Here is a 26,540-nt window from a genome sequence, read left to right on the forward strand (position 1 = left end):
TGAAAGTAGCCCTGTAAAAATGGTTTGCTCTGCTTCTCAAAATTCATTCAATCCTATCCCCTCCTCCTTTTTTACAGAAGAGTAGACACGTTGGATGTCCTCATCACCTCTCACCTAGATTACTCCAGCAAACTCCAAACTGCCTGCAATCTCCCACCCCTCTATTCTGTACCCCACGTGGATGGCAGCTAGAGCTTCTAAAATACATAACATACTACATCACTTCAGTGAGTACATTAGGGACTTTTTTTCTTTGCTTTATTTTTTTTAACTTGTAAAGTAAGGGTCTTTGCAATCTAGCACTAACCGGCCTTTCCTGAGACAAATATGAGAAAAGGACACAACTATTGTTTTTGGCAGGGGTAAGAAAGGAAAAGGGAAAGATGTGAGAGACATGATGGGTTGACTGCCCATCTTGTGTACGGCACCGTATCATTAACGGCACCTTGAGGTAAGAAGAATTTCCATTTTATAAATGAGGCAAGTGTATCTGAAGAAATGGTCCAAAGTTCCTAAGGTCACAGACCTAATCAACAGTAGAACCACTACTTGAATTCACGTCTGTCAGGCTCCAAAACCCACACCAAATAAAACTTATGGAATATTCAATGGAGATGATACTTGAGACCATAAAAGAACATCTCTTTTGAAACTATGTAGAATAAAACTGAATATGAGGGGAAATGCCCTACTAAAAGGTAAGAAAAGAGAGTCCAAATAACTGATCAGAGATAGGAAGAGATAAGGAGGCAAAAGTGGTAACAGAAGCCAAGCCAAGATAACAGAAAACTCAGAGAAACAATATCTTATCAAATGTCATGAAGAGGTCCAAGAGAATGAGCTCTGAGAAGAAAACTGTTGAAATTTGTATGGGTCTTTCAGTATCTGCGGGAAACTCTTTACGTTAGTGCTGAGGATGACAGCCAAGCTCAGTGGGAGCTGGATGAGAGACAAAGTGATAAGAAGGAGGGGGTAAAAGGAGATATGTTCTTTACAGAAATTTGGCAATGATGGTGATGAAAAACAACAACAAAGGGGCAAAAGGGCCAAAATTCCAGTCAAATATTTATGAAGACAGAAGAGACCTAGATCATCTATCTGTACATACATCTGCATTTCCCACTTGAGACCGAATATCTTTATGAAAGTCCATAAAGATGAAAAATGAAAGTCTTTAGAATAAGAGGAAGAAATAGTGACTAAGTAAACAAATTCTACATCCTAAATCTGGAGCACCCCACAATCTCTTCTGTGCTGTGCATCCCATTCCTGAGTCCCGTTCAACCACTGCCCTCTGACGCTCAGACAATGTAATGAAGTCCCCTCAAACCATCAGCAGGGGACTTCTTTACATAGTCTGGGTTTGATAAATAGACATATGATCCCTTTGGATCATCTTATCATTTTCCCCTATGAATCCTTAACACTGTGGGCCTTCTTAGATGTCACACTGGCTGTCCTACATAGTTGGACATTTCATTTTTGACCTTCCTGACAAATTTCAGTTGAAAGCTCCTTTTGTTCAGTTTTAAAGATACTTAACATTTCTGACTATCAAATTCAGGTATTCATTTATTTAATCAATACGTGCTGAAGACCTTCTCTGGGCTAGGCTTTGTACTAGACCTTAAATAAGCAATGTTGAGCAAAAAGGAACAACTGGAGTAATCCCACCTATTTTATGTCATGTAATTCTTAGGAGACTCAAATGAAGTGAGGCTTATGAAAGAACTTTGAAAACTATTAAGATGATACATACCATGGTGCAAATCCTTGACCTGTGCTGTCCATTACAAAAGCAATCAGTCACAGGCAGCTCCTTAAATTACATTAATTAAAATTAAAATTAGGGGTGCCTGGGTGGCTCAGTCAGTTAAGGGTCTGCCTTCAGCTCAGGTCATGATCCTGGGGTCCCAGGACCGAGCCCCACATTGGGCTCCTGCTCCTCGGGGAGCCTGCTTCTCCCTCTCCCCCTGTCTGCCGCTCCCCCTCCCCCTGTCTGCCGCTCCCCCTGCTTGTGTACTTGCTCTCTCTCTCTCTCTGTCAAATAAATAAACAAAATCTTTTAAAAATTTAAAATTAAAAAATTAAAATTAAAAATTCAGTTCCTCAGTCCACTAATGGATACATATGACTAGTGGCTACCATACTGAACAGCATTGATGTAGAACATTTTCATCATCTCAGAAAATTCTATTGGAAAGCAATTTCCTAGAAGCTGAAAGCAGAAACACAGAAGAGATCATGTGCATGATAGCAAAGGGAGAAAAACAGAGTGATGCTTTGATAAAAATATAACAAATCACATGCTCAAAGAAAAATAGCTGATGATTCTTGTAACATTTTAAAACTACCACAAAGAGAAAATGTAGTCTTAATAAAGGAATGGTAAGAGGTAACTTTTACTGAGTGCTTCAGGAGTCCCCAGAACTAAAACTGAGTGCCTTACATTAAATATCAGATTAATCCAAAGAACAATCCTTTGAAATAAGTGCTATTATTTTCTCTGCCTTGTAGATGAAGAGAATGAGGCACTGATAGATTAAGTAACTTGACATAGGTACAAAGCTTCTTAACAGATAGACTTTGGGTTAAAACTATACAAAAGGAAAAGAAAATGTTTACCACCCAATGACAGTGTAGACATTGAATCAACCTGGTTGAATTCTTATTATGTAAAAAAAGCCCTGAGGTAATAGGATTTATACATGTGCCTTCACACACTCCAGCCTTCACTGGTATTGCTAAAGTCACAAAACATGTTTTCTAAATCAGTCATTATAATGCTAATTACATAATGGTTTAGTATAATTATATGTTTCTTTACCAATCTTTATTGAAGTATACTCTACTCTTGGATGGGAAAGCACACACTGAGTACCCAATACACCAAAATAATGTATCTTGTGTCAATAATATACTAGGTGTTCCTCTAAAACTCATCATTTAATTTCTTATTATGTCTTCATAGGTTTTTTAAAAAGATTTTATTTATTTATTTGACAGAGAGAGAACACAAGCAGGGGGGAAGGGCAGAGGGAGAACCAGATTCCCTACTGAGCAGGGCGCCTGACACAGGGCTCCATCCCCAGACCCTGAGATCATGACCTGAGCCAAAGGCAGATGCTTAACTAATTGAGCCACCCAGGCACCCCTGTCTTCATAGTTTTTGAAGACATAAACTATGGACTCCTACTCCATCTCTCATAAATGTTTTAGCTTTCTTATGAACTAGCTGAAAAATGTGACCTCTTTTTCCTTCTCTGTGAGATAGGAAAGAGTAGATTGTTAGAAATACATGTTAATAGTCTTGTATCAAAAAAGAAAAAGTCACCACTGAGATTTCTGATTTCTTTAACGTTCTAAAGATCCGGTTTGAAGATCTAATTTTAAAACTGGCTCAAAAGATCAGATTCAAATGTTTGAATCTGTTTTTACAGGATATCCTTGGCTGACTTTATGCTAAAAAAATTTAACACAGTTGGACTGTCTTCCTTTGGCTATGAAACACCTTTCACAGGAATGGCCATTAAGGTGGGGTTAGAGTATGTGTGGAAAGGGGTTTGAACAGAGAATGTGTGTGAACCCATTTTAATGCAACATGTTCTTATATTAATCAAAATATGCTTTCTGAAATAATCACTTATATTCTGGCCCTATACATAGAAATATAAGGGATATTCTCAAGGGACTAAACACTGAGCACTTCCGGTTTTCCATTTCCGTTAGTTTTCCTGCTGTATATCACATTCAAGTTGTTCTTTAAGCCTTAGTCACTGGATCTGAGTACCTGAAGCAAGAAACTGCCTTCATGACTGGCCTTATTAATTTTTCCTTTGTTATTGCCAAGAATTGAAGAAGACTAAAACAGATGACCTCCCTATTTCAAATGAAGGAGGACTGGACATGGTACCTTTGTCACTTTTAACACCATTCTTCTATCTCTGGACCAAAAGTTTAACAAATCTGCAAAAGTAAGTATAAGGACTCATGATGATTATACTTTTATGCTCTGTTTTGCATAAAAAAATCACCTACTAGTTTTAATCCTATCATGAATAAAACATCAGGTTTCTATATTCACAAAGAGATCTGATTTTTTTCTTTTAATCACAAATTCTGTGGAATTTGGGATAAAATTCTATATTTGCAGATATTAGTTAGAAAAAGAAAATAATAGCCACGTAGTATTAAGACTTCAAGTTTAGAGGTATAGATATGGACAAACTGAAAATTCTAGGGTTCTCCTAGTGACTCAGGATGTCAAAGCCATATTTGTGACGCAATTTATTTTTTTTTAGATTTTTTTATTATTATTTATTTCTTTTACAGAGAGAGAGAGAGAGCTCGAGGAGGGAGGAGCAGGAGGAGAGGGACAAGCAGACTCCAAGCTAAGCACAGAGCCTGACATGGGGCTCAATCCCACAACCATGAGATCAGGACCTGAGCTGAAAGCGAGAGTTGGATGCTTTAACCGACTGAGCCACCCAGGCACCCCTGTGATGCAATTTAGATCATGTGGTAAGGTATGCTTGAGTTATGAAGGTAAAAAATTTTTTTTCTGACACTGATTCCATTTGTAACCCTGTTTTTCACTATTTTGCATTTGACATTCTATCATTCTTCATCCAAACTAACATGTATAAAACGAGGGGAAAAGATTCTAACAAGAGCCTTTTCAACAACCCTTTGATATATATGGTTTCTGCAACTACAGCAATGTGGATCACAGAAAAATGATAACTTGTGCAACGGGAAGGATATTTGGACAATATAGTGTTTATTCTTCTCTGTGTTTGTGTGTAGATGACTCGCTGATCATCCCCAACAGTGGCTGGGAGGCCTTGAGTGAGGGGGAGTAAAGAGAGAAGAAGGGGACCATTGCATCAAGAATAAAAGGAAACTCAGGTGCCTCGGTGGCTCAGTCGGTTAAGCGACTGCCTTCGGCTCAGGTCATGATCCTGGAGTCCCGGGATCGAGTTCCGCATCGGGCTCCCTGCTTGGCAGGGAGTCTGCTTCTCCCTCTGACCCTCCCCCCTCATGCTCTCTCTCTCTCTCATTCTTTTTCTCTCAAATAAATAAATAAAATCTCTAAAAAAAAAAAAAAAAGGAATAAAAGGAAACTCAGTATTCAGCTTCTGGAGTTCAAGTAAGATTTTTCCAAAGAAAAGAGATTGGTAAGCAAGGCTATATGGGCAGAAAGGATATTGTAATTCTCTTGGTTCTCACATAACAAATCAACACCAGGCCTGGAGGCCAGAAAACACTGTTTTTTTATATGCATGCTTGGTTTTTATTTGTGTTTTCCTTCTATGAGAGGAAAGTCCTGGCCATCGTAAGTCTTAGGCATGAGACTGGCGTTTAATCAGAGGAAGGAAAAGGCAAGTCGGGCCCTTTTGATCTTGCACTACTTCTGGGACAAGGGAGACAAACGGGCATGAGGAGACAGTAGTTCTGATTTCTTCCCAGTTCCCTTCAAGGCCAAGTCTCAGAAGAGAAGGGACATGGTATTAAAACATACAGATCTATGGGGATCTCCAAGCACCAAAGCCTTTTTTCCTGCTCTGTCTTGGGGGCTCTGGAAAGAGAACACCTCAGGGGCTGCTAGCCCATCCATCTAGTTGCAGCCAAGGAAGTCACAACTCCCCTTGGTTCATGTGCTGCAAGAAGAGCAATATGAGTTTCCCGGGGAGCCTGTAAAAAGGGCTGCTAAACCCAGGCTCAATGTGGTCCCACAGCAGACTGCAGTGGACCACGTGGGCTGATGCATAAGGGTCCTCGCCAAACTCAGGATGGTCTGCTGCACCAGGGAGACCAGCCTCTAGTCAAGTTGAGAAACACCTGCAGGGAAAGCCAAGAGGGGCGGCAGCGGCCAGGCAGACGCGGGAATATCAGTCCGGTGGGGTCCACTCAGCCAGCCAAAGAAACCCACATACTAGTTAACATAGAAAACTCCTGTACAAGATCAAAATGTGATGCATTCCACCTTGTAGGATAGCTGGGCTTCTCCCCCTGCTTTTTCTTTGTTTTCTCCATGAATATTTGTATAGAATTAACATGTGCTGCAATGGAAACTACTCTATTAATGAAAGGAAGGTCAATTTTCATAATCCCTAGTATTTAGAATAAATTCATGGCTTCCCATTTACTTAAGGTCTATTCGGGATACAAAACTTGAACTTAATGCTAATTACTTGAGTTGCTTTATCAAAGTTGTCATAAGGTCACAAAAAGAAAAAACAGAGAGGAGTGATGCTCTTATGTATGCTGTGAGTTGAGGTCTGAGTTGCAACATAAAATGAGGCATATAACTGGGAAAGATGAAAACTCCATAAAAGTTGGGGTTTAATTGAGAATAAAAATCTGAATGATTACTGCAATAATTATTTTAACATCCACACTCCAGATCTCAAATCTATAAAAAATAATCTCATTCTATATCATAAATGTTCATTAATATTTTGTATACATCTGAGATGACAAGGGTGTTAGAACATTTCTTCCATAAATTTAAGAGAAAGAGTACTGGTGAGTGATGGAGGGATGCCCATGGGAACTCAGATGATAGCAATACTATAACAACCACACAAATGCTTCTGCTGACTTCTCAAATGTTGGGTCATCACAGATGAGATAAGGATGCTGTAGAAGACAAAAAAAAAAAAAAAAAAATCTAGCCTGCTGAACTTAATTATACCTCCTTTAAATATAAATAGGGTGGTACATATACCCTACCAAGCAGTGGTTTCCCTAGGACTTCCCACTGGACTCAAAAGCCAAGCCCAAGATCACAGAATGAAATAGGGCAATGTTTACTTGCATCAAATTCCTATGTTGGCTTTATCTAAATGTGTCATCCAAGATGGAGAATGAAGAAATTAAAAATCTGTCCTAATACCCTAATTTCTTACGACCAGAAGGCTGTCCAGTGGCATTTTATTAGTATGAGGATCATGGCATAGGATGTAAAGAGAATCTACTTTTATCACCCACTCATCTCACCAAAAGGGGCTTACACATTGCTTTTATCCCTTTAGTATATGGAGTAAGACCAGACAGAACATGAAAACATGACAAAACCTGCCAAAGTGCTGAGACAGAGAACTGAAGTTAGAATGCAGAGTGTTAATACCACACAGACCTTATTCTTCACACTTCAAGAACACACAGCAAATCTGTAAAGCACACTCAAGAGAAACAAAGTCTTCCACAGGAATTGGCTAAAAAATACCCACAATTAAAGACTGTCCTTTGAACAGGAATATACACAAAGGCTTAGGATACTTGGCTTATTAATCAGAGCTCTAAAATAACAAATATCTCAGCCTAAAAGCAAAGAACAAGTTAATGGGACATATAAGTGCTTATAATAGTTGTGAAAGATAAACAAACAGGGGAGCCTGGGTGCCGCAGTCGGTTAAACGTCCAACTCTTGATTTCAGCTCAGGTCATGATCTCAGGGTCTTGAGATTGAGCCCTGCGGTAGGCTCCGCACTCAACGGGGAGTCTGCTTGAGATTCTCTCCCTGTCCCTCTGCCCCTACCCTTCTCTCTGTCTCTCTAATAAATAAATAAATCTTAAAAAAAGATAAACAAAACCAGTTTGAACTAATGTCTCAATCAGACTTATCAAATATTTTTTCAAGATACTCAGTAAGGTACTGGAAAGTAATATAAGAATATGCTATATATAATTACTTATCTCCAGTAAACTTTATAGTCTCACTTAGGGAAATGGTTCCAATCAATCCTAAAATAAATCTTTCCACCTTATACAAAATCCCAAGTTCAAGAACTTCCATTAAGATTTTTTAAATTTAGGGGTACCTGGGTGGCTCAGTCAATTAGCGTCTGCCTTCGGTTCAGGTCATGATCCCGGGGTCCTGGGATTGAGCCGTGCATCAGGCTCCCTGCTCTGCGGGAAGCCTGCTTTTCCCTCTCCCATTCCCCCTGCTTGTGTTCCCTCTCTTGCTGTCTCTCTCTGTCAAATAAATAAAATCTTTAAAAAAAAAAAAGAATTTTTAAATTTAGATAGATATTTAGACCAGATGGACTACAGCTGAAAATCAGAGTGAATTTTCTGGTTATCTAGAAAGAACGAAACCAAGGATTCAGCTCTCCTTGCAGAATCATGCATTAGAAGAACAATTATTTTAGCCTGATTATAGCCCTCATATTTTAAAATCACAGTTCCCATAATCTAATCACCAATGATTTTCAAATAGAAATAATATTCTGTGCTACACTTATTTTTCCCAATTGTTCTATTTTTCTTCAACATATATCACTAACTTCCACTTCATTGACCTGAAAGATGCCCCTGCAGGGACAGGGATATAAAGATCCCATAAAGAGAGAGAGGACTGAGAATGACACACCTGAATCCTCCGTAGGGAAGTAAAGAACCCGTGCACAAAAAAAAAAAAAAAAAAAAAATTATTTACAAAATACCAAAGTGAAGTGAATAGCATTGATCCTCATAAATAATTGTACATTTAAAGTTAACAGCTGATGATCCAGTAAGAAAAAGAAAACAATGAAAGACATATATAAATAAAACATACCTTACAGCAAATTATCTTCTTTAAAAATATTAATCATGTTAGAAACAGAAATAATGAAATAAAAGGTTACTAAACCTCCAGAAATATTTGAATTCCTTACAATATGCTTCCCACTTACTAACATGAAAGTTTATAAATAAGTTGTACATGGAAAGAAATTACATACAGGTTTTAAAATGTGTTTAAGCAGGCATACTTGGCATGTGCAGGGTCAAAATGTACTTAATATTTTATTAAAAATAGAGTCTATCCCTCCTAAGTAAAAGCAGTTCATGTGAATGAAATCAAACACTAAAGTGTACTTTGATACTAGGATATACTTTATATTCAGAAATAACAAATACATTTTCAACACTAACAAAGATTTCTTGGTAATCGTTCTTTCATGAGTCAATAATTGATAGTTAATTCTTCTTTCTTTAAAATTTCATTTATTTATTTGAGACAGAAAGAGAGAGCACGAGTGGGAGGAGGGGCAGAAGGAGAAGCAGACTCCCCAGTGGGCAGGGAGCCTGCCGTGGGGCTCATCCCTAGGACCCTGAGATCATGACCTGAGCCAAAGGCAGACGCTTAACAGACTGAGCCACCCAGGTGCCCCGATACAGTTACTGCTGAGTAGGCAATCATTTAATTTAAGAATCAATGTCCAGCCTATATTATCTGCTTTGGCTTTGTATCCTAATATTAATTGTTTTCAATTTTGTTTCAATCACCTAGATATATCTAAAAACTTCAAATTCTCTTTGTCCTTTAATGTCATATCAATAACTAAATAGTAATCCAGAAGCTCTCAATTCTCAATACAGTTTGTATCTTTCCATATTCAATTCTTTATTAGAAAAAAAATGGAGTTACATTTGTAACACTTTAATCCTAGTCTATATAAATAAACTCCTTTCCTGGTATCCATGAAGTGATAGAATAGGCCCCGTAAGACATTTGAATACAAGGAAATAAAGTATTAGCCTATAACTTTCACATCTGAAAGATCTTCAACCATCACTCTGCTTCCTGATTATTTCATGTAACAACTCAATCTTTAATTGCCTTCTTTTTGCCAATAATTATTATAAATACATGGATTACGAAATATGCAAAACCAACCTAAAAAGAAATTACATAAATATAAGTAGTATTTCCATATGAATCACTGGTAGTAGCTTTGACAAATGGCTGACCCTAGATTATATTATAAACTAAACTGTGCAGCTGAGTAAAAATGAGTAAAATTTATCATTTAACATCTACCTAAAAGAATGGCTGCTATTTGACAGATCTTAATAATTTAGTAACATTGCTTAATGCCTCACTTTAACAAGAAAAGATGCAAAAATTAATTTCTCTCATTTGATTTTTTTTCTTTTTTTTGTGTCTTGCAAAGCCCACTACTGTTTCTCTTTGACTGGGGCATAGGTCATGAGAACTTCCAAATACAATAGGTTATAGCACCTACTGACTTTTCTATAGATTCAAGGAAGGGCTCTGCCTAGGAAGTTCCTAGAGTCACTAAAATAAGAAATAGTCTTCCCATTATTCTAGTGCTTGTTTCATAGTTTCATTCCCTGGCAACCAGGAGCAACTCCCAAATCATTTCTGACTTGTACATGTTTCCCACCTGGGACAAAGACACTCCTTCACAGCACCATGACAACCACACCAGCAACACAAGCGCTTGGGTTCGTGCAGGAAAATGAAAATCCTGAAAGGAAGCTAGGAGATAAAGGCTTACTATTCCTTGTTTCCCACTGGTAGGAAGTAATTACAAAAATTACTTTAACACAAAGCTTCTGGTGAGTGAATAGTTCGTAATTTGATGGGAGAAGCTTAAGGGCCTAGGGGATTAAATAAAAAATATGAAAAGCTGAATGATGTCATCCAAGCACAGCTCCCCCTTCCCCCCAAAATAGACTGCCTAAAGCAAACTTCTTATGGGCGACAATGTAGACATTCTTCAGAGATGGTCAGGGGTATGTTTTGTTTTTCATCTAAGTTTAGACTCAGATGATTGATTTAACAGTGGAGGTGAACTTTATGACTCTTTATTGGTTGATTAACCATGTTGTTACCAAATAAAATTTCAAAAACCAGTAAAATATAAACTTGTTTTGTCCAAACTGAATGTCCAGAAATGGATGTGATTCCCATCCTCCCAAAGCAGAAATCAAAAAGAAAAAAAAGTGAAATTCAACTCTCCCCCCATGATGAAGTAGATAAGGGTTCTTTTGACAAGTTTTTTATCATAAGCATGAACAGTTTATGATGAAAGGATGGTATTTCTTTGCTAGAAACTGGCAGTACTAGGTGTTATAAACACCTGCCAATTCTACATTGGAAGAGATTATTTACACTGCCAAACGTAAAACTGTTTTAGGTCTTAAAAGAGTAATTCTAAAGCAGAGTACTGCATCTGTGATTTTACAAGTTCAATATTTTTAAACAGTTCTTCACACTTTTCCACATTTCAAAAAACAATACAACTTCCTTATGAAGAGGTGAGGAAAGAGAATCTATGTAATATATGGAAATGGTTGCAGGTTTGTGTTATTGTTGAATCACAGCATATATTATCTCAACAAGTTCAAAGCTGTGAGTGACTTTTATTGGAAACCCAGATAAATATTTTAAGAGGATAAGGAATCAAAATAGATGTTTGCTTTTCATCAAGTGGAATAGCTTAGGGCTCCTGAGTGTGGTAGAAGCATATTTTCTGCTTTACGTTTAGTTTTGTTTTTGTGTTTTGAGGACACAATGTCCTCCTCTCCTGTAGTGATAGGTAGCAAATATCTTTCACGGGCTTCCAACTCTGTGCAAGGAACACCTTCTGATTCTCATTGATATGAACTTGGAAAAGAGAGGGTAGAAGGCAAGCAGAGACATTCCATGCATCCACGAGCCAATACCTGTCCCCTGACTCCAAGCTAACCTTCACCCATCCCTACCCCAACATGTATATAAGGGCATTCATTCATTGACTCTGACACATGATTATGAAAATATACTGTGCATTTTTTTATTCATTCACTTTTCCAGTGGATCTTTGAACTCAAATATCCAAAATTACACCCACTTGTCATCCTCCATCAAGCCTATTTCTATTTCTCATTTTAAATACCTGAATTCTGGAAAGAGAATCCTCTAGTCTTTCAGATCAGGATTCTGAGTCATCCTTGTTCACGCTCTCTCTCCACCCCCAATATATACCACATCAAATAACCCCATCAGTTCTACTTCAGTCTCAATCCAATTTGGCTCCTTCTCTCCGTCTCACTTGTATCACTTAGTTCAGAACATAATTGGTTTTAATTTAGCATACTTGCTCCAAACTACGGAAACTAAATGAATGTCAGTTCTGAGTTGCTAAGCTGACAAAGCAACACATGTGGCCAGGCAATTATGGAGACAACTAGCAAAATACAGCAGGATGTTTATTTATAGGGGCCCTAACGCTGAAACTCTTGTTGGGTGAGAAGTGCTTTATTTATGATAACGACTCCTGATGACTTGCTGTCAGAGAAATTTATGAAGAGCGTGTCCCTCAAATGCATTTCTAAGTACATCTTATGTATTTTAATCCTCTTCTAATAACTTGTTGAAGAAAGACTGCATGTGGCTCCTAAAATAATATCCTGAGTTGATCCAGACAAAGCACTATTTTATATGATACTATAGCTTTCATGTATAAATCAATATTCCTTCTAAACCTAGAATCTGTTCAGTTCTACATCTGAGAATGATGGAATAAGGTATAAAAATATATTCTTAATTTCGGTTGGAAAGTATGTAGCCCATGAAAAAGCGTGGCTCTCAGTCATGTGACCACGAAGTTAAAAGAAGAATTTTAAAGTTAAAGTATAGTACTTAAAGTTCTGAATCTGAATCTTTTACCCTAAGAAGACAATTTACATTTCTGAAATATATGGTTATAATTTAAGATTCTCAAAAGGAAGTAAATTGATAATCACTAGCAACTCAGTTCAATCAGAACCTCTTAAGTAAGAAAATAAAAGTTGTTATGCTCATACTAAAGTTTATCATGGAACATATGTTATATATTGGGTCAAGTTTTAAAGTAATCACAAATTAAGAAAGGAACCCCTCCTCCTGTGACCGATAACTGCTGAAAACCTTTCCAAAACGTATTTTATGGCTTACTTCAACTATAAATTAATCTTCTTTTCACAATTGAAAAATTAAAAATAAAGTCTTCAGTGTCTGCATTCTTAAAAACAACTCATAAAATCAGAGTAAGCTGAGGCTGATGCTACTTGATATTTTAAATAATTTCCTAAATTAATGTCCAAAATTGCCTTAATCTCATCTAATTCTCATAAATTTATATGCTCTGACTACTAAATTATTTTTCTTAATCTAGTGTCTAAAAATACAATAGGTATTAAACATAGTATTTCTCACAATTTTCTTATTTCGATTGAAAAAATCTCTTCTTCTCTGTAAATATTAGACTACTAAAAAGTACCAGGACTGATATTTATAGAAATGGATACCCTCAGGGACTGAAATGGAGCAACAGAGTACAGCTTGGTGAGACTACTGGTATGACGGAAGGAGCAACTGGGAGGAAAGTCATAGTGACTTACGTATTAAGGACGTTCCAGTCCTCAACTACAATTCTATAATATGTGGGCTACGCTTTTCTAAAAGATATTTAACCACTGCCTCACAAAAGCTATTAGATATCATTAACTAAACTATAGAAAAAGTACTGTATCCTATTATCTATCCCTTGACATAACCAGTGTTCTGATTTAGAATGACATTTTTAAAACATGAAAATATGAATGAGAGCTAATAGGAATGTATTCACAACATGAAGACAAGCAATGCCTAACTGTTCAACTTTAAAATCCTAACATGTAAATCTTTGTACAAAATAAGTAACATTAATAATTAATAGCAATAACAACAGCTAGCACTGGTTAACCATCTACTATTGCTGAGGGTTACAGTCAACAATTTGCATATATTATTTCCAAGACTTCTTATAATTGTGCAAAGTATTTTAACCCTTTATTCACAGATAAACTGAGGCTCAGAAAGGTTAACTACTAATCTAAGGTAACAGAACAACTTGATGTTTTAAAGCTATTATTCGCATCTGTCTAAATGCACAGTGTACTACTCTCTTCTGATTACACCACAGTGACCCTCTAAGATAGGCACACATTTCATAGTACTGTATCTATTAATTCAGTGCTGTTGCTTCAAATCAGAAATTTCTCAAAAACTCTTCAGGCCGAGTTCATTTTAAATTTATTTTAAATTGTACTATTCCATCAGTTTGGCATATTAAGGGAAACGTATCTGAAAATCAAACTTGGTAACAACTCTCAGGAGGCAAGGTATCATGAATCAAGAATCTAGATTGTTAAATTAAGAAGATTATTTATATTCCTGACATTTTCCCTGGGGGAAATTTCTATTACCTCTAATTCAGATAGTTGGCCTGACAAAAGGAAATATAGACTTTTTGAAATTTGGTTAAAAAAACATAGATTCTCAAATTTCCTTTCTTTTCCGTAAAGGGAACTTCTATACCCAACTTATAAAAACATCTCTTTAATAACAAATTACTTTCAGATTTCATTAAAACACACAAAACTAGAAAAGCTTCACATGCCATAATTTAATTGACTTTAGTGATCCAGCCTATTTTGAAATAAAATTTGGCAGAATCATTCAACTCATTCTCTCTCCTATATTGTAAAAAGGTTTGCAAAATAGCCCTTAAAGTCAAATATCATTCTTATTTTCAAATGTGTCAATCACATATCTACCTCTTTGCCATGTCAATATATCTCATTTTAGAAGTTTGTAAATAATACTAATAACTCATAATTTAGATACTTCTAGAAAACAAAAATATCTTCAAGTTTTAACAGAAGTGAGAGAAAAGATAATTTTAATGTGAAACTTTAATAGAAGTCATAAATTGCAAACATATTGGGCACACAATAATGCACTGGAATAAAATAATATCAATAATACTATATTCCGCTATGGGTTTAAAAAAAAGGCGGGCCATATTTCATGATTTATAAAGTTTTTTCACTATCTCCACATTATGCAAGAACACATGACTATAACACTCTCTTAACTGATTGGGAGAGTTGTTTTCATCATATCTTAAAATTATGGTTAATTATTAAGCCTTGTCAAAGATGCCTACCTCTGTATTGGCAGTCGTGGGACATGTTTACAGGAGCCCGTTCTACTGCTGATCTCTTGTAGACAACATGAATCCTTCCATTTTTTTCCTCCATCTGCTTACCTCTTTCCAAAGGTTCAATGAAATACTCCTCATCATCACTTTTTATCATTCCAGCCTAGAGAAAGCATAAAATGTGTTAATTTTAAAAAAAGAAATATCTGTCATCTTTAGCTCACAAGTACCTTTTTAAATGGCAAGAATATAATTTGTGAAAACTCATGCTTTTTCTTTCCACTTTTGGCTATAAATTTAATGTGGTTAAGTAATTCATATAAGATAGAAATTCGTAAATGGTAGGAATAAAATAATTCATTAAAGTATAACAAGAAAGGAATAAGAAAATTACACAATGTATCATTTCATTAGACTGCAAAAGATGTTTTTTATATATTTGTTTTTATATATAAAAGATGCATTTATATATTCTACTTGGCATTTTATCTCTAAAAGAAATCTTATAGGGGAAATAAACTCAAGAAACATCTCCAATATCCCACAATCATCCATTGTGGAGCTGCTGCCCACGCATGGTTAGTATTTTTTTTAACTCATTTACATTTTCCTTCCATACCACTATGGTATGAGAAGAATGAGTTCCTTTAAAAAGCCTCTTTAGGGGCGCCTGAGTGGCTCAGTCGTTAAGCTTCTGCCTTCAGCTCAGGTCATGATTCCAGGGTCCTGGGATCGAGCCCCGCATTGGCATCAGGCTCCCTGCTCTGCGGGAGGCCTGCTTCTCCCTCTCCCACTCCCCCTGCTTGTGTTCCCTCTTTCGCTGTGTCTCTCTCTGTCAAATAAATAAATAAAATCTTTTAAAAAATAAAAATAAATAAATAAATAAATAAATAATGAAAAGCCTCTTTAAGCTTCAGTGGAAACGCTGCATTTCCAATATTTATTAATTTGAAGAACTCACTCATATTTGTCCTATCTTAAACTAACACTTGATGATTTTATACATTATTTTTCCCTCCTCAAGCCTCATCCTTCCATACTAAAAAAGTTATGCTTGCATTCATTGCCTTCTACCTCACTAATATTTAGAGTCTTTTTCTGGAGGTTTCCTCTTTTATTTAGAAAATACCAGGACTATATTCAGTACTAGAGCTGGATAGAAATGATGGTTTTTGTCTGAAATTGGCTCCTCATTAGGTATCAAGTCCACATTACAGTCAACTAGTTACAGCTCATATTTCTAATTTAAAGGTCATGCATTAATATGTAGTATTAATTTAAATTTCTGTGCTTTTATTTGAAAATAAAGTTGAAGAAGTAACTTGTGTTAGTGTGGGAATTGTAATTATTTTGGAAATACACATTGGATCTAGAAGTAAGTCATATTTTTCTTCTGAGGCCCTTGGCTTATTCTCCATTTTCAAATACAAGATCACTGGCTCTCATGAAACATGGGCTGGGCCTTGGGGATGCTCATCCCTTCTAGCTGTCGCTCTAACGGTTCCACCACTCTCTGTTGAGCAATAGAGACATGAAAGGTAGGTACACCTTCCCAAATGGCATTTGTTTACAGCAAATATGCCTGACTGTAGCTTTTCTATTGCATTCAAATCTGTTCCCTGGTTTCCATTCTGACTTCTTCCACCTGGCATGCTCTATGCCCTCCTTCCCCTGTGTAAGCTTCACGAGGAGGTCTTGGAAGCTAGGGTGTTCCCATCATCCCCCTGATGCTGTGCACAAACAGCCCTTGACTTTATGTGACCATGGCTCATGAGAAAACATCGCCACTGCTCCTTCACCATGCTTTAGTCCTTACCCTCTTGAAGAAACTTCTAGCCTTCACTAAAAAGAACACTGAGCTGATGGGCATTGGATATTCATGCTGACCTTCGAGACCTAACTCCCATAATTTGGAGTTGTTTTCTCATCTGGTCAATCACTCTTCCCCTACTCCTGTACCGTGAAATGCAGTGTTTTTTACTAGGGGCCTGATTAATCTTTACCCTTCAGAGCTGTTCCTACTGTCAATGGATCTCCTCTACAAATGTAATTTCCAACATTTTTCTCATGCTTTCTAGTTGTCATTTTAATCTCTTTAGCATTGGTGTCCTATTCGTCTATCTCTTTTAACCAGTAATTTCAACATCACTGTTTTTGCCCCTCTCAAGCATGTATGGTTTAATAACGTTCATAAAACACATCCAAACTAAGCACAAACAGTACCATGTCCAAGGCTTAAACGTCCACGCTCATCACTCATGCCATCCATTGGTGGTAAGCAGTATTAAAGTATTAACTGGCTTTATCTTGAAAACAGTGGTCTGTTGATATACATTTAAGTTTATAAACTGAGGTTTATCAGCATGGGGCTTATTCATTTTTATTCTAGTCTTTTCTTTGCACCAAATCCATCCAGTCACCATGTTCTATAAAGTTTCTTACTTTCTTACCCCATCCTTCTATTTCCACCACCACTTCCTTAGTTACAGACCTCATCATTGCTCATCTGGATTACAGAAACTGCCTCCCATCTTGAGACTTCCCATAAATCATAATGTTTCTCCCAGATGAGTGCCTAACTGTTGATGGAAACAGTGGTCAATGAAGCAACTCTGAGCACTGGGCAATGGCTAGTGTGGACACTTGAAAGTGATGGGGAGGCAGTGAGGATTAGCTCACATGCCTTTAAAAAACATTTCTACATACCTTCTATTGCAAATATTCAAATCCCAGGCCCCATGATATTACTTTCCCCACCAAGCCAGATTCCATTTCCTGGCTCTCTTTTTGCAGTTGGCTGTGAACCGTGTTACTGTATCCTACCCAGGGAAGTAAGTGGTAGTGGTGAATACCAAGAATAGGGCTAGCTCAATAAATCCTCCCATGTGGGCTTCCTTAGGCTGTTTCCATTATGACTGGGCAAACACAGGTAACACAAAAATTTAACACAGCTAAGCCTCTCCCTTAGAAGGCAATGAAAATTTAAGCTAAGCTGAGGTGATATCAGTGGCAAGGCAATGCTGGGTCACATGACCCTCGACAACTCCATGGTCAAAAAATCTAAGAGCCTACCCTTTTATTCATTAATTTAAGCAAAGTTTAATTTAAAAAGTACCTGATCTAAAGCACCATACTAACTCTGAGAAACAAACTGAGGGATCTAGAGGGGAGGGGGTGGGGGGATGGGTTAGCCTGGTGACGGGTATTAAGGAGGGCGCGCATTGCATGGAGCACTGGGTGTTATACGCAAATAACGAATCATGGAACACTACATCAAAAACCACACAAAAAAAAGTATAGGGGCTATCTCTGTATTACTTCTTAAAATTGTGTGTGAATCTAAAATTATCTCAAAATAACAATTTTAATTAAGAAAATATATATGATAAAAAAATTAAATAAATAAAACACCATTCTAGACACAACAGTAAATAAAAGCTTCTCAAAGATATGGTTTGTTTGCCCTCTAGTTTAGGGTAATCTAGTCAAATAAACAAAATATATACCTACTGGTATTCAGTGAGGTACGTTACAGAAAGTCCAAAAAGTAAGTGATACCGCCCTTGAGACTCAAATCAAGTGAGATTTTTTTCCCCCACAAGTTTACTACACACACACCACATTGTCAGTAGGAGCTGTTCATTCTATATCCAAAATGACTTAAAATCTATTCCAACTGAAATATCGCTAGTCTCCATGGGGACTTCACTTTGGCCACTGCTATTGTCCACAGTGTCTCACATTCTCCTATAGCACAGAAGCCAAAATGGCTCTTGTAAGCTATCATATTATTTTAGACAAATGAGAATGTGGTAACAAATGAGCAGGATGTGTAATAGCTCAACACATAAGGCGCTTTGTTCTTGCTCACATAAAAGCTCAGGATAGTTCTAGGTCAGCTGGGAAGGGGTTCTGTTCCACACAGCCATGCAGGTGTCCATGCTGAAAGTGGCTCTACCATTTCAAGAGGGGCTCCCAAGTTTGCCCAGTCAGAAGGCAAACAGCATGAGGAAGCCCCCACAGGAGGTTTTTATGAGCTAGTCCGAGTCGTGGGGCTATTCACCACCACTCACCATGTAGCTATTTACCACTACCATTTACTTCCATGCATAAGATACAGTCACACAGCTCCAAGCCCACTGCAAAGAGAACCAGGAAATGGAATCTGGCTGGGTGCCCAGGGAGAAGAGACAAGTGGATTTTAATGAACAGATGGCAGTCTCAACTTCAAATAAGATCATGTCACGCCTTTGCTTAAAACACTTCAATTGCTTCCCATTGCACTTAAAACCACACTCCTTCTCATGGCCTTCAGCGCCTGCGCCTCATCTGGCCCTGCCCATCAACCTCAGGCGGCGCCACACTCACCTGGCTTACGATGCACCATCCTCAGGGCCTCTGCCCAGTTCTGTTTTTCCTTTGGTATTTCCAACCTCCTTATTGCCTCGGGCCTTTGAAATGCTGTTGGTTCTACTTAGAAGGCTCCTCTCCCAATATACCACACTTTCCTTAGTGGGCTATTTTTCATTCTCTGGGGGTCTCAGCTTAAATGTGAATTCCTTAGAAATGACTTCCTTACCTCTACATACATTAGGTGCTCCCGTCTAAATTAGGACACATCTTAGCTCATCATTCTGACTGAGAGCTGTGTGCTCTTTGATCTCATGACCCTTCACACAAATTTCAGGTCGTTTTACCTAAATGTTAAATGTATTATCCTCTGTCTCCCCAAGGGCACTGTCAACTCCTGAGGCAGACTCTCTTCATTCATCTTGGCCTCCATAAGCCCCAGAACTACTGTTAGTACAAAATATGTCTCCAACCCATTTTTTTATGAAAAGCTACAGGAATGAATGGTATAAGTGAGGGGATAACAACTTTTCAGACTTGTAGTGGTCTTCAAAAGGTGGTGTGAGAGAAGGCATGAGAAGCGAGACCGTTCAGGCTTGAGCAAGGTTCTGAAGTGCAAAAGCCTAACACATGCTTGAGGGCAGTGAGTAACCCGCTCATTCAGAGTAGTCTGTGTGGAGCAGTTCTGGGAAATGAAGCAATGGAGGACTCATGTCCCTCGAGTCTGAACTCTAACATGCAGAATGAGAACAACCACGACAACAGTGGATCAGTGGATGAGAACAAAGTGGTTTGGGAAGATTGATCTGACAACTACCTGACAGAGGGAAGAAAAGACTAGAAAGCAAGCAACATGAGGTTAAGTCAAAGTCCAGGAGGCAGAAGTGACGATGGGAGGAGAAAAGGGGAAAGAGGAGGGAAAAGGAATGAAGAGTAATTACAGGAGAAAGTAAATACTTGGTGCCTTTTAAAACCTAAGTTCCTTCTGCTTTTACAGACTCCCCTTCTCACTCAGATGAATAACCAAAGTTCTTATGAGGCCCACTGAGCTTCCCCTGCTCTTGGCACCACCACCTCTTGGGCCTGTCTCCTTACTCACTGTTGCTAGCTCCACTCCAGCCACGGGCTCTTTACTGATCCCTTTTGTTTTTGTTTCTGTTTTGTTTTGTTTTTAACAAGGCCTAGCCTAGGTGATTGTCACCCTTTCAGAACATAAGCTTCACCAAGCATGGCTTTTGTCCCATTCACTGCTGCATCCCAGGGCCCAGAACAGTGCCTGAGTCAACGTAGGTGTCTAATATTTGAGGGAGAAGAAATTAACGTAAGCAATGGGCAAATGAAAATAAACCCTCTTAGGGGTTTCCTCTTAGGGGAAGTTGAAAAGGAATGGCAAGAGGATATGGGAGGAACACAGAGAAGAGTGTATGGGCATCTCAGCCGGAGAGAGTTTTATCAAAATAAAAGTAACTGCAGTAAAGAAGACACAAAGAATGAGGACTGTGGGAAGGAAATTAAAAAAACGTATCTAATTAGAGTGACAGGGGCTGAAGAGATATTAAAAAGAGTTATGGGGGGGCGCCTGGGTGGCTCAGTCATTAAGCCTCTGCCTTCAGCTCAGGTCATGATCCCAGGGTCCTGGGATCGAGCCCCACATCGGGCTTCCTGCTCTGCGGGGAGCCTGCTTCTCCCTCCCCCACTCCCCCTGTTTGTGTTCCTGCTCTAGCTTTCTCTCTCTCTGTTAAATAAATAAATAAAATCTTAATAAATAAATAAATAAATAAATAAATAGCTATGGAAGAGGAAGTGGTCAAACCATATATATATCAGATCCTAGTCAGAGCCATTACGGGTAGATTTTTCTGCTGCTCTTTCTACCACACTATATTGATTTCTCTCACTTAGTAGCTACCAAATATAGGGTGACTATTCAAAAAGTACTCATGTTTTTAGACTAGACCACCCCAAGCAGAAAATCATCAGTACTAACAGTTAAGTACTGAAGGCTCTTTTATCCACTGAGATGTTCATTTAGGGAGTCATGCATTCAGTGGACATTGTTGGAAGTCCAAAGACCATGCACTGTCACACCCCAACATGAAATAACACACTCCTGCTCTCAGATCCCCAGTTTGATTTCACAATAGAATACAAGAGAGTGACTTAGAGGAATAAAACCCAACATATAAAACGAAAAAGTCTCAGACTGTGTCCTTCCAAGTACTGGGATTATGTATCATGCTGCCAGGTATTTACAACTTTGAAATTTTAACTTAGGAAATTTTAGAAATGTCACACATAAGAAGACATATAGTTCTAGAAGATTCTGTTAAACAGATGCAATCATTTTTAACCCATCTTCAATGTTACTTAAATGATGTATGATATCAAGGTAATATTTTATAAATTCCCCTTTGTGACACAAAGCCCTCCACATTTACCATTCTCTACTCCCATGTAACAATTCAGGAAATATTTATTGTATTTCTCAAACTATTTCCCAAAATTTAACACAAATGAAGTTTTAAAATATTTATTATGTTGAGGACAGCATTAAGTATATTATATTAAACACATTTTATTTTTTAATTAAGTCTTCACACGGGCCCTTTGACAGCATTTTGGAGGGGATATTTATAAAACAATAATCTAGGCTAAAAATCCAGCTGCATAATTCCCCTCTCATCTGGTCAACTCTTCCAGCTACCTCACTCAACAAACACTGCCAAGAATCCAGAATTAAGCCAAATAGCCTCTGAGGATGGAAACAGCTATCACAAAGGCCACACTCCTTACTCACTAGGAGGGGTCCTCACAGCTTTATTTGACACCCAATTCTAATAAACCAGGTTAGATAGTTTCCTAATTCTCATCAGAGTGTAAATGGCAAACAAGAGTAAGGGGTGTGGGATATAGGGACTTTCAGGTGAGATAATGTCTATGAATGCCCTTTGCAAACTATAAAGCCCTACAAAAAAGGTAAAACTCAAGTCTCTATATGTTGATAACAATAAACATCAGTCACTAAGAAAAGACTAAACTGAGTTAACTTGGTTTAAGATAAAAATCAGTATAAAAGATATTTTAAAGACTTCCAACAAGAATTACTAAGGTTTTCTTGAAAACTCTGTGCCAGATAATCTAAAGAACTTACGCTATGGAAACATTCCATTTTTAACTGTGACACCTAAATACTGTTTTACTGCAGTGATTCTTGAATCTATTAAGGAAAGAGAGCAGAACTAGGTAGATTTGTGTAGATGTCAGGAAACATGTGCCAAATAATAGAACACATTATTGAAGCTGACGTCAACCAGATATCCATTGTTTTGTGCTAAATTGGTTACCATGTTATACTAGGTCATAGCATAGAAAAGCAATAATAAATTTCACACACCTATTTTTTGGTTTTTTGCTTTTTAAAATGTCTATTAAGTTTTAAACTAGTTTATTTGAACTTAGTTTTAAATGTCTAGAAGAGGCTCTGAGAAAATTTTACATTAATGTTGTGTGTGTATGTGAGAGAGAATAATTGTAGATATAATATTCAAGAAAGACTATCATTATACCTTAGTGGTACAACAGCTCCATGTTAATTCACGAGGTTTCCTTGAAAACACATTTTGAGACTTGCCACTTCACTATGATGCTTCCTCCAACATTTATTCTATCAGTGTACCCATAGACACATTGCCTGGTCCCATTTTATCATCAAAATGGACAGATGTTATTACGATTTCCAAATCTTTCCTGAATTTCAAGGAGTATTTCAATGATATCCCTAAAATTTCTACAGAGGAGACATTGAGGAAGACAAAAGAGTTGAGAAAGGCAAGAAAATAGTGAGTAGAACTGATTCAAAGCCGTATCTGGTAAGCAAAGACAACATTTCTTTTTTACATTAAAGAAACTTAATTATTTGAGATGTATTTGGAGAGAGTTTATGAAAATGAAGAAGTAACTAAAATATTCCCCAAGCCATGTCACTGATTTCCATAAAGTTTTCCCTTATTCCAAAGCCAGAAAAAACTTTTACTACTTTGGATTCCAGCATTTTATTTTTATGTCTATGGTACTTATCATTGTCAATTTTTATTTTAATCATTTACGTTTTAACTATGCAAGTCCCTGGAGATTAAAAGATGCTGAGTAAGGTGTCAGCTGAATCAAAATATAAATCTGATTAAATTCCAGATTTATATTTAGGTTTGGCTGGCATTTCATTTAACAATGATCCTCCTGGAGATGACTTCTGAATCTCAACAGCATCTAACATAATCCCTTGCAAACTGATAACACTAAATGTATATTTGCAGAATCTGTTCTATGAAGGGGGTGAACAGGCTCTTCTATTCAGGCAGGTATTATGATTAGAGCCCTAAATTAAAAAAGAGAGAGAGTGATTGCAACCACCTTGACTCAATTAATTTTGATTCAATTAATTGTTAAAGCAAATGGATCTAACCTTAACCAGCAATACTAGACATAATCATTTCAGTTCTTCAATTAAAAAGCATAATCTCCAACCCTCCAAGTTCCCTGATTATCAAAATCTAGATTGCAAGAAATAAAATTCTAGGAAGATTTCCTGAAGACTAAAGGATTTTCTATATATTCAGTTTAATTCCTCTTATTTACTCTAATCTCTACTACCAGCCCCTGCCTCAGTTAAGCCATGCTACGGTTATTTGGGCCCCTAAATCAAACAGTTTTCACTCAACTATGCAAAGTGTTAAAGCCATCAAACTATTATGAAGGAGATTATACCAAAAAGCCCTAAGAAGCCCATTATTGTAATAACAGCATGTTGTTGAGGACCTCTCTCAATATCATACATTGTTTGCTACATGAGAATCCAGGAAGAAAAATCTCTCAGATTTTAGTAATAGGAACAATTTTGCTTCTTCTGAAAAACTGGTTTATTTCTATTTCATAAGCATTGTAATTATGTAACTAACAATATCTGTAAGAAAATTTGAAGTCAAATGTTTATTCTAACTTTAAGACAATCTTGTGCCAGGAATCCTTAGATATCAACCTTCTTTTGGACATCAGTTTCCCTTCCCTTATTTTCCCTTCTTGTTGACTTATTCTATAAGTCAAGATACATTGCCACGTATCTTTTCATATTGAAAGAGGTAGGTACTTGTTGAATGAAACTACATGCCCTATATACTTCAAGTTAAAACTAAGACAGCATTATGGCTTAATCAGAAACAAGAAAGCATAGTGTTCTGGAAATGTGTAAATTATAGGATTAAATATATTAACAATGGTTAGTGTTATCCAATATTTCACAAATATGCTGGTATGACGTACCTCAACAGTCATGATAAGCTTGGTGCTGAATATTCATAAATGTAAAATATCCAAAAATGTTAAATCACAGAATTTTCTTCGTGGAAGAAAACCGAAAAACCCAAATTATGCTACACTCTTAAGTATCTTTTGCAGTTTAAAAGTCAATGTAGTGGTTGAACAATGTAAAAAGAAAGTGGGTGGACTGTGGCTCGCCCACAGCTACAATGCTACTGCACCTGTACAGTTATAGAGGGAAAGAATGCGGTACAACAGGGAAGCGAGGGGGAAAGGGTGTGAGGGGGACTGAATGTCAAGATGGGTGGGAGGAGAACTTTCCCTAGTCCTCATTTTCAGAAAGTCTTACAAATCTCTAGTAAAATGATTTTCATAAGTGTTTGACATTTATGGACTTTTATGGCATATAAAATACTGTATTCATTTAAAGAAAAGCTTTATTCCTCTTCATAAAGAGGATAAATCACCCCTTAGTGTATCTGATTTTTTCCTCGAGTTTTCACATTAAGGCATTTTATCTAGTAATCTTCCTGAGTCAAGAGGAGGTTTCTAATACATACAAGAAAATGGCTAAGAAAAGACTTAAATTAGGTGACTAAAACCCTGACAGAATCAAAGACTGCAAACATTCATTTTTGTTAACAAGAGAAATTCGGAAAACCAATAGATCCTTTCCAACTAAATGCTCAGGATTTCCTTTATAATCTTACCATTAACCCATTAACATACCTAGCTACTAGGCTTAAAGATAAGACGAACCTACCTCATCTTAGCGTAAAGAAGGCAACTAGCTTGGCTGACAAGATTTGGGTTCTGGACATAGCTTTGCTATTCACTAGCATGACTTTCGAAAAGTCAGTTAAACTCTTTGGAGCTCAGTTTTATAATCTGAAAAATTACGAGAGTTTTACTAGGTAATCTCTAAAATGATCTCCAATTAAATGATCTTTCAATGTTAGATCTCCCAGGAAAGATGGGAATTTGAAAGGCTGGTCCCTGCCAACATCCCAAGACCTGCTTATTCACATGATAAGTAACTTGAAATATGACTATAAGACTAATGTAAAGTAGGTCGCAAACTTTAGTGTGCCAAAGAAACTGGGTCCCAACCTCAGAGACTTTCCATGTTCCAACCCAGAGAGTCTGATTCAAAAGGACTGGGATGGAGATCAGAAATCTGCAATTTTAACAAGCACTTCAGATCCTGCAAATAGTAGTAGTCTGGAAATTATAGTTTGAGAAAAACTGCTTAACAAATAATGTGCCAATCAAAATGAATTTCTGGATATTTATTCCCTTACTCTAAAAACAAATTTTAAGAAGATGGCTATTTAAAGGAAACATGAGTCAATGGAATCTATGAATTGAACTCTGTATAATTAAAATACATAACAGTCATCTACTAAAGATAAAATATGTATACATTTCTTGGGTTTTTAGGAGTTTGTAGAAAGAGTCAGGGTGTCTTAACAGTTTTAAGAAACAAACAAAAAAAGTTATAAGAAACAAATTAAAAATCATATTCTTTCATTTAGTATAAAATAAATATCTACTAACAGTTGTCACAGGAGAGAAAAAGCTTTATAAATTCAACAATTAAAAAACAGTTCAAGGGGAACGTAAAATCCAAAAGAACCTAACTTTTTTACCCTTGAAATTATTCAAAATAGCATTATAATACATAGCAAAATACATAATCATTCCAAACCTTCTTGAGTCACAGAGATTAATTATTAAACCTAGGATTGTGCATATTACATTTTGAGGACACAAACTGAAGATATGTTTACTGTTCCTGAAAAGAATGTAGGTCACAATTAACATTAATAGTGTTAAAATTTAGTAATGACAGGTATAATTTAAAGTATAGAAATTTTGCTTGTAAATAGGAGTTCAATCCAGATCAGTTCAACTATTCCTTTAGCACTTACTATTTTTCTGCCATTGGGTGGATACTGGCAAGCCCTATCGTGGTCAATGTTTCCTAGGGTAGTGTTTCTCAAACTCTAAAGTATAAATGAATCACCTGGAGATCTTGTCAATGCAGAGTCTGATTTAGCACTCTTAAATTCTATATTTCTAATAAACTCCCAGATCATGTTCATGCTTCTGGTCCCTGTATGACACTTTGAG

The 26,540-nt window shown here is 37.0% G+C and overlaps 1 protein-coding gene across 4 annotated transcripts in view; it reads right to left on the bottom strand.

The window, feature by feature from the left end:
* ADAMTS3 (ADAM metallopeptidase with thrombospondin type 1 motif 3) overlaps positions 1 to 26,540 on the bottom strand; it is a 254,631-nt gene that overhangs the window by 123,799 nt on the left and 104,292 nt on the right. For all 4 annotated transcript variants that reach the window (XM_027600233.2, XM_027600232.2, XM_027600234.2 and 1 more), the window contains one exon: positions 14,751 to 14,907. In XM_027600233.2, the coding sequence (XP_027456034.1) occupies positions 14,751 to 14,907 (157 nt within the window). The remainder of the gene's footprint in view (positions 1 to 14,750; positions 14,908 to 26,540) is intronic.

Source organism: Zalophus californianus, chromosome 2, assembly GCF_009762305.2.
Source record: "Zalophus californianus isolate mZalCal1 chromosome 2, mZalCal1.pri.v2, whole genome shotgun sequence".
Lineage (NCBI taxonomy): Eukaryota > Metazoa > Chordata > Mammalia > Carnivora > Otariidae > Zalophus > Zalophus californianus.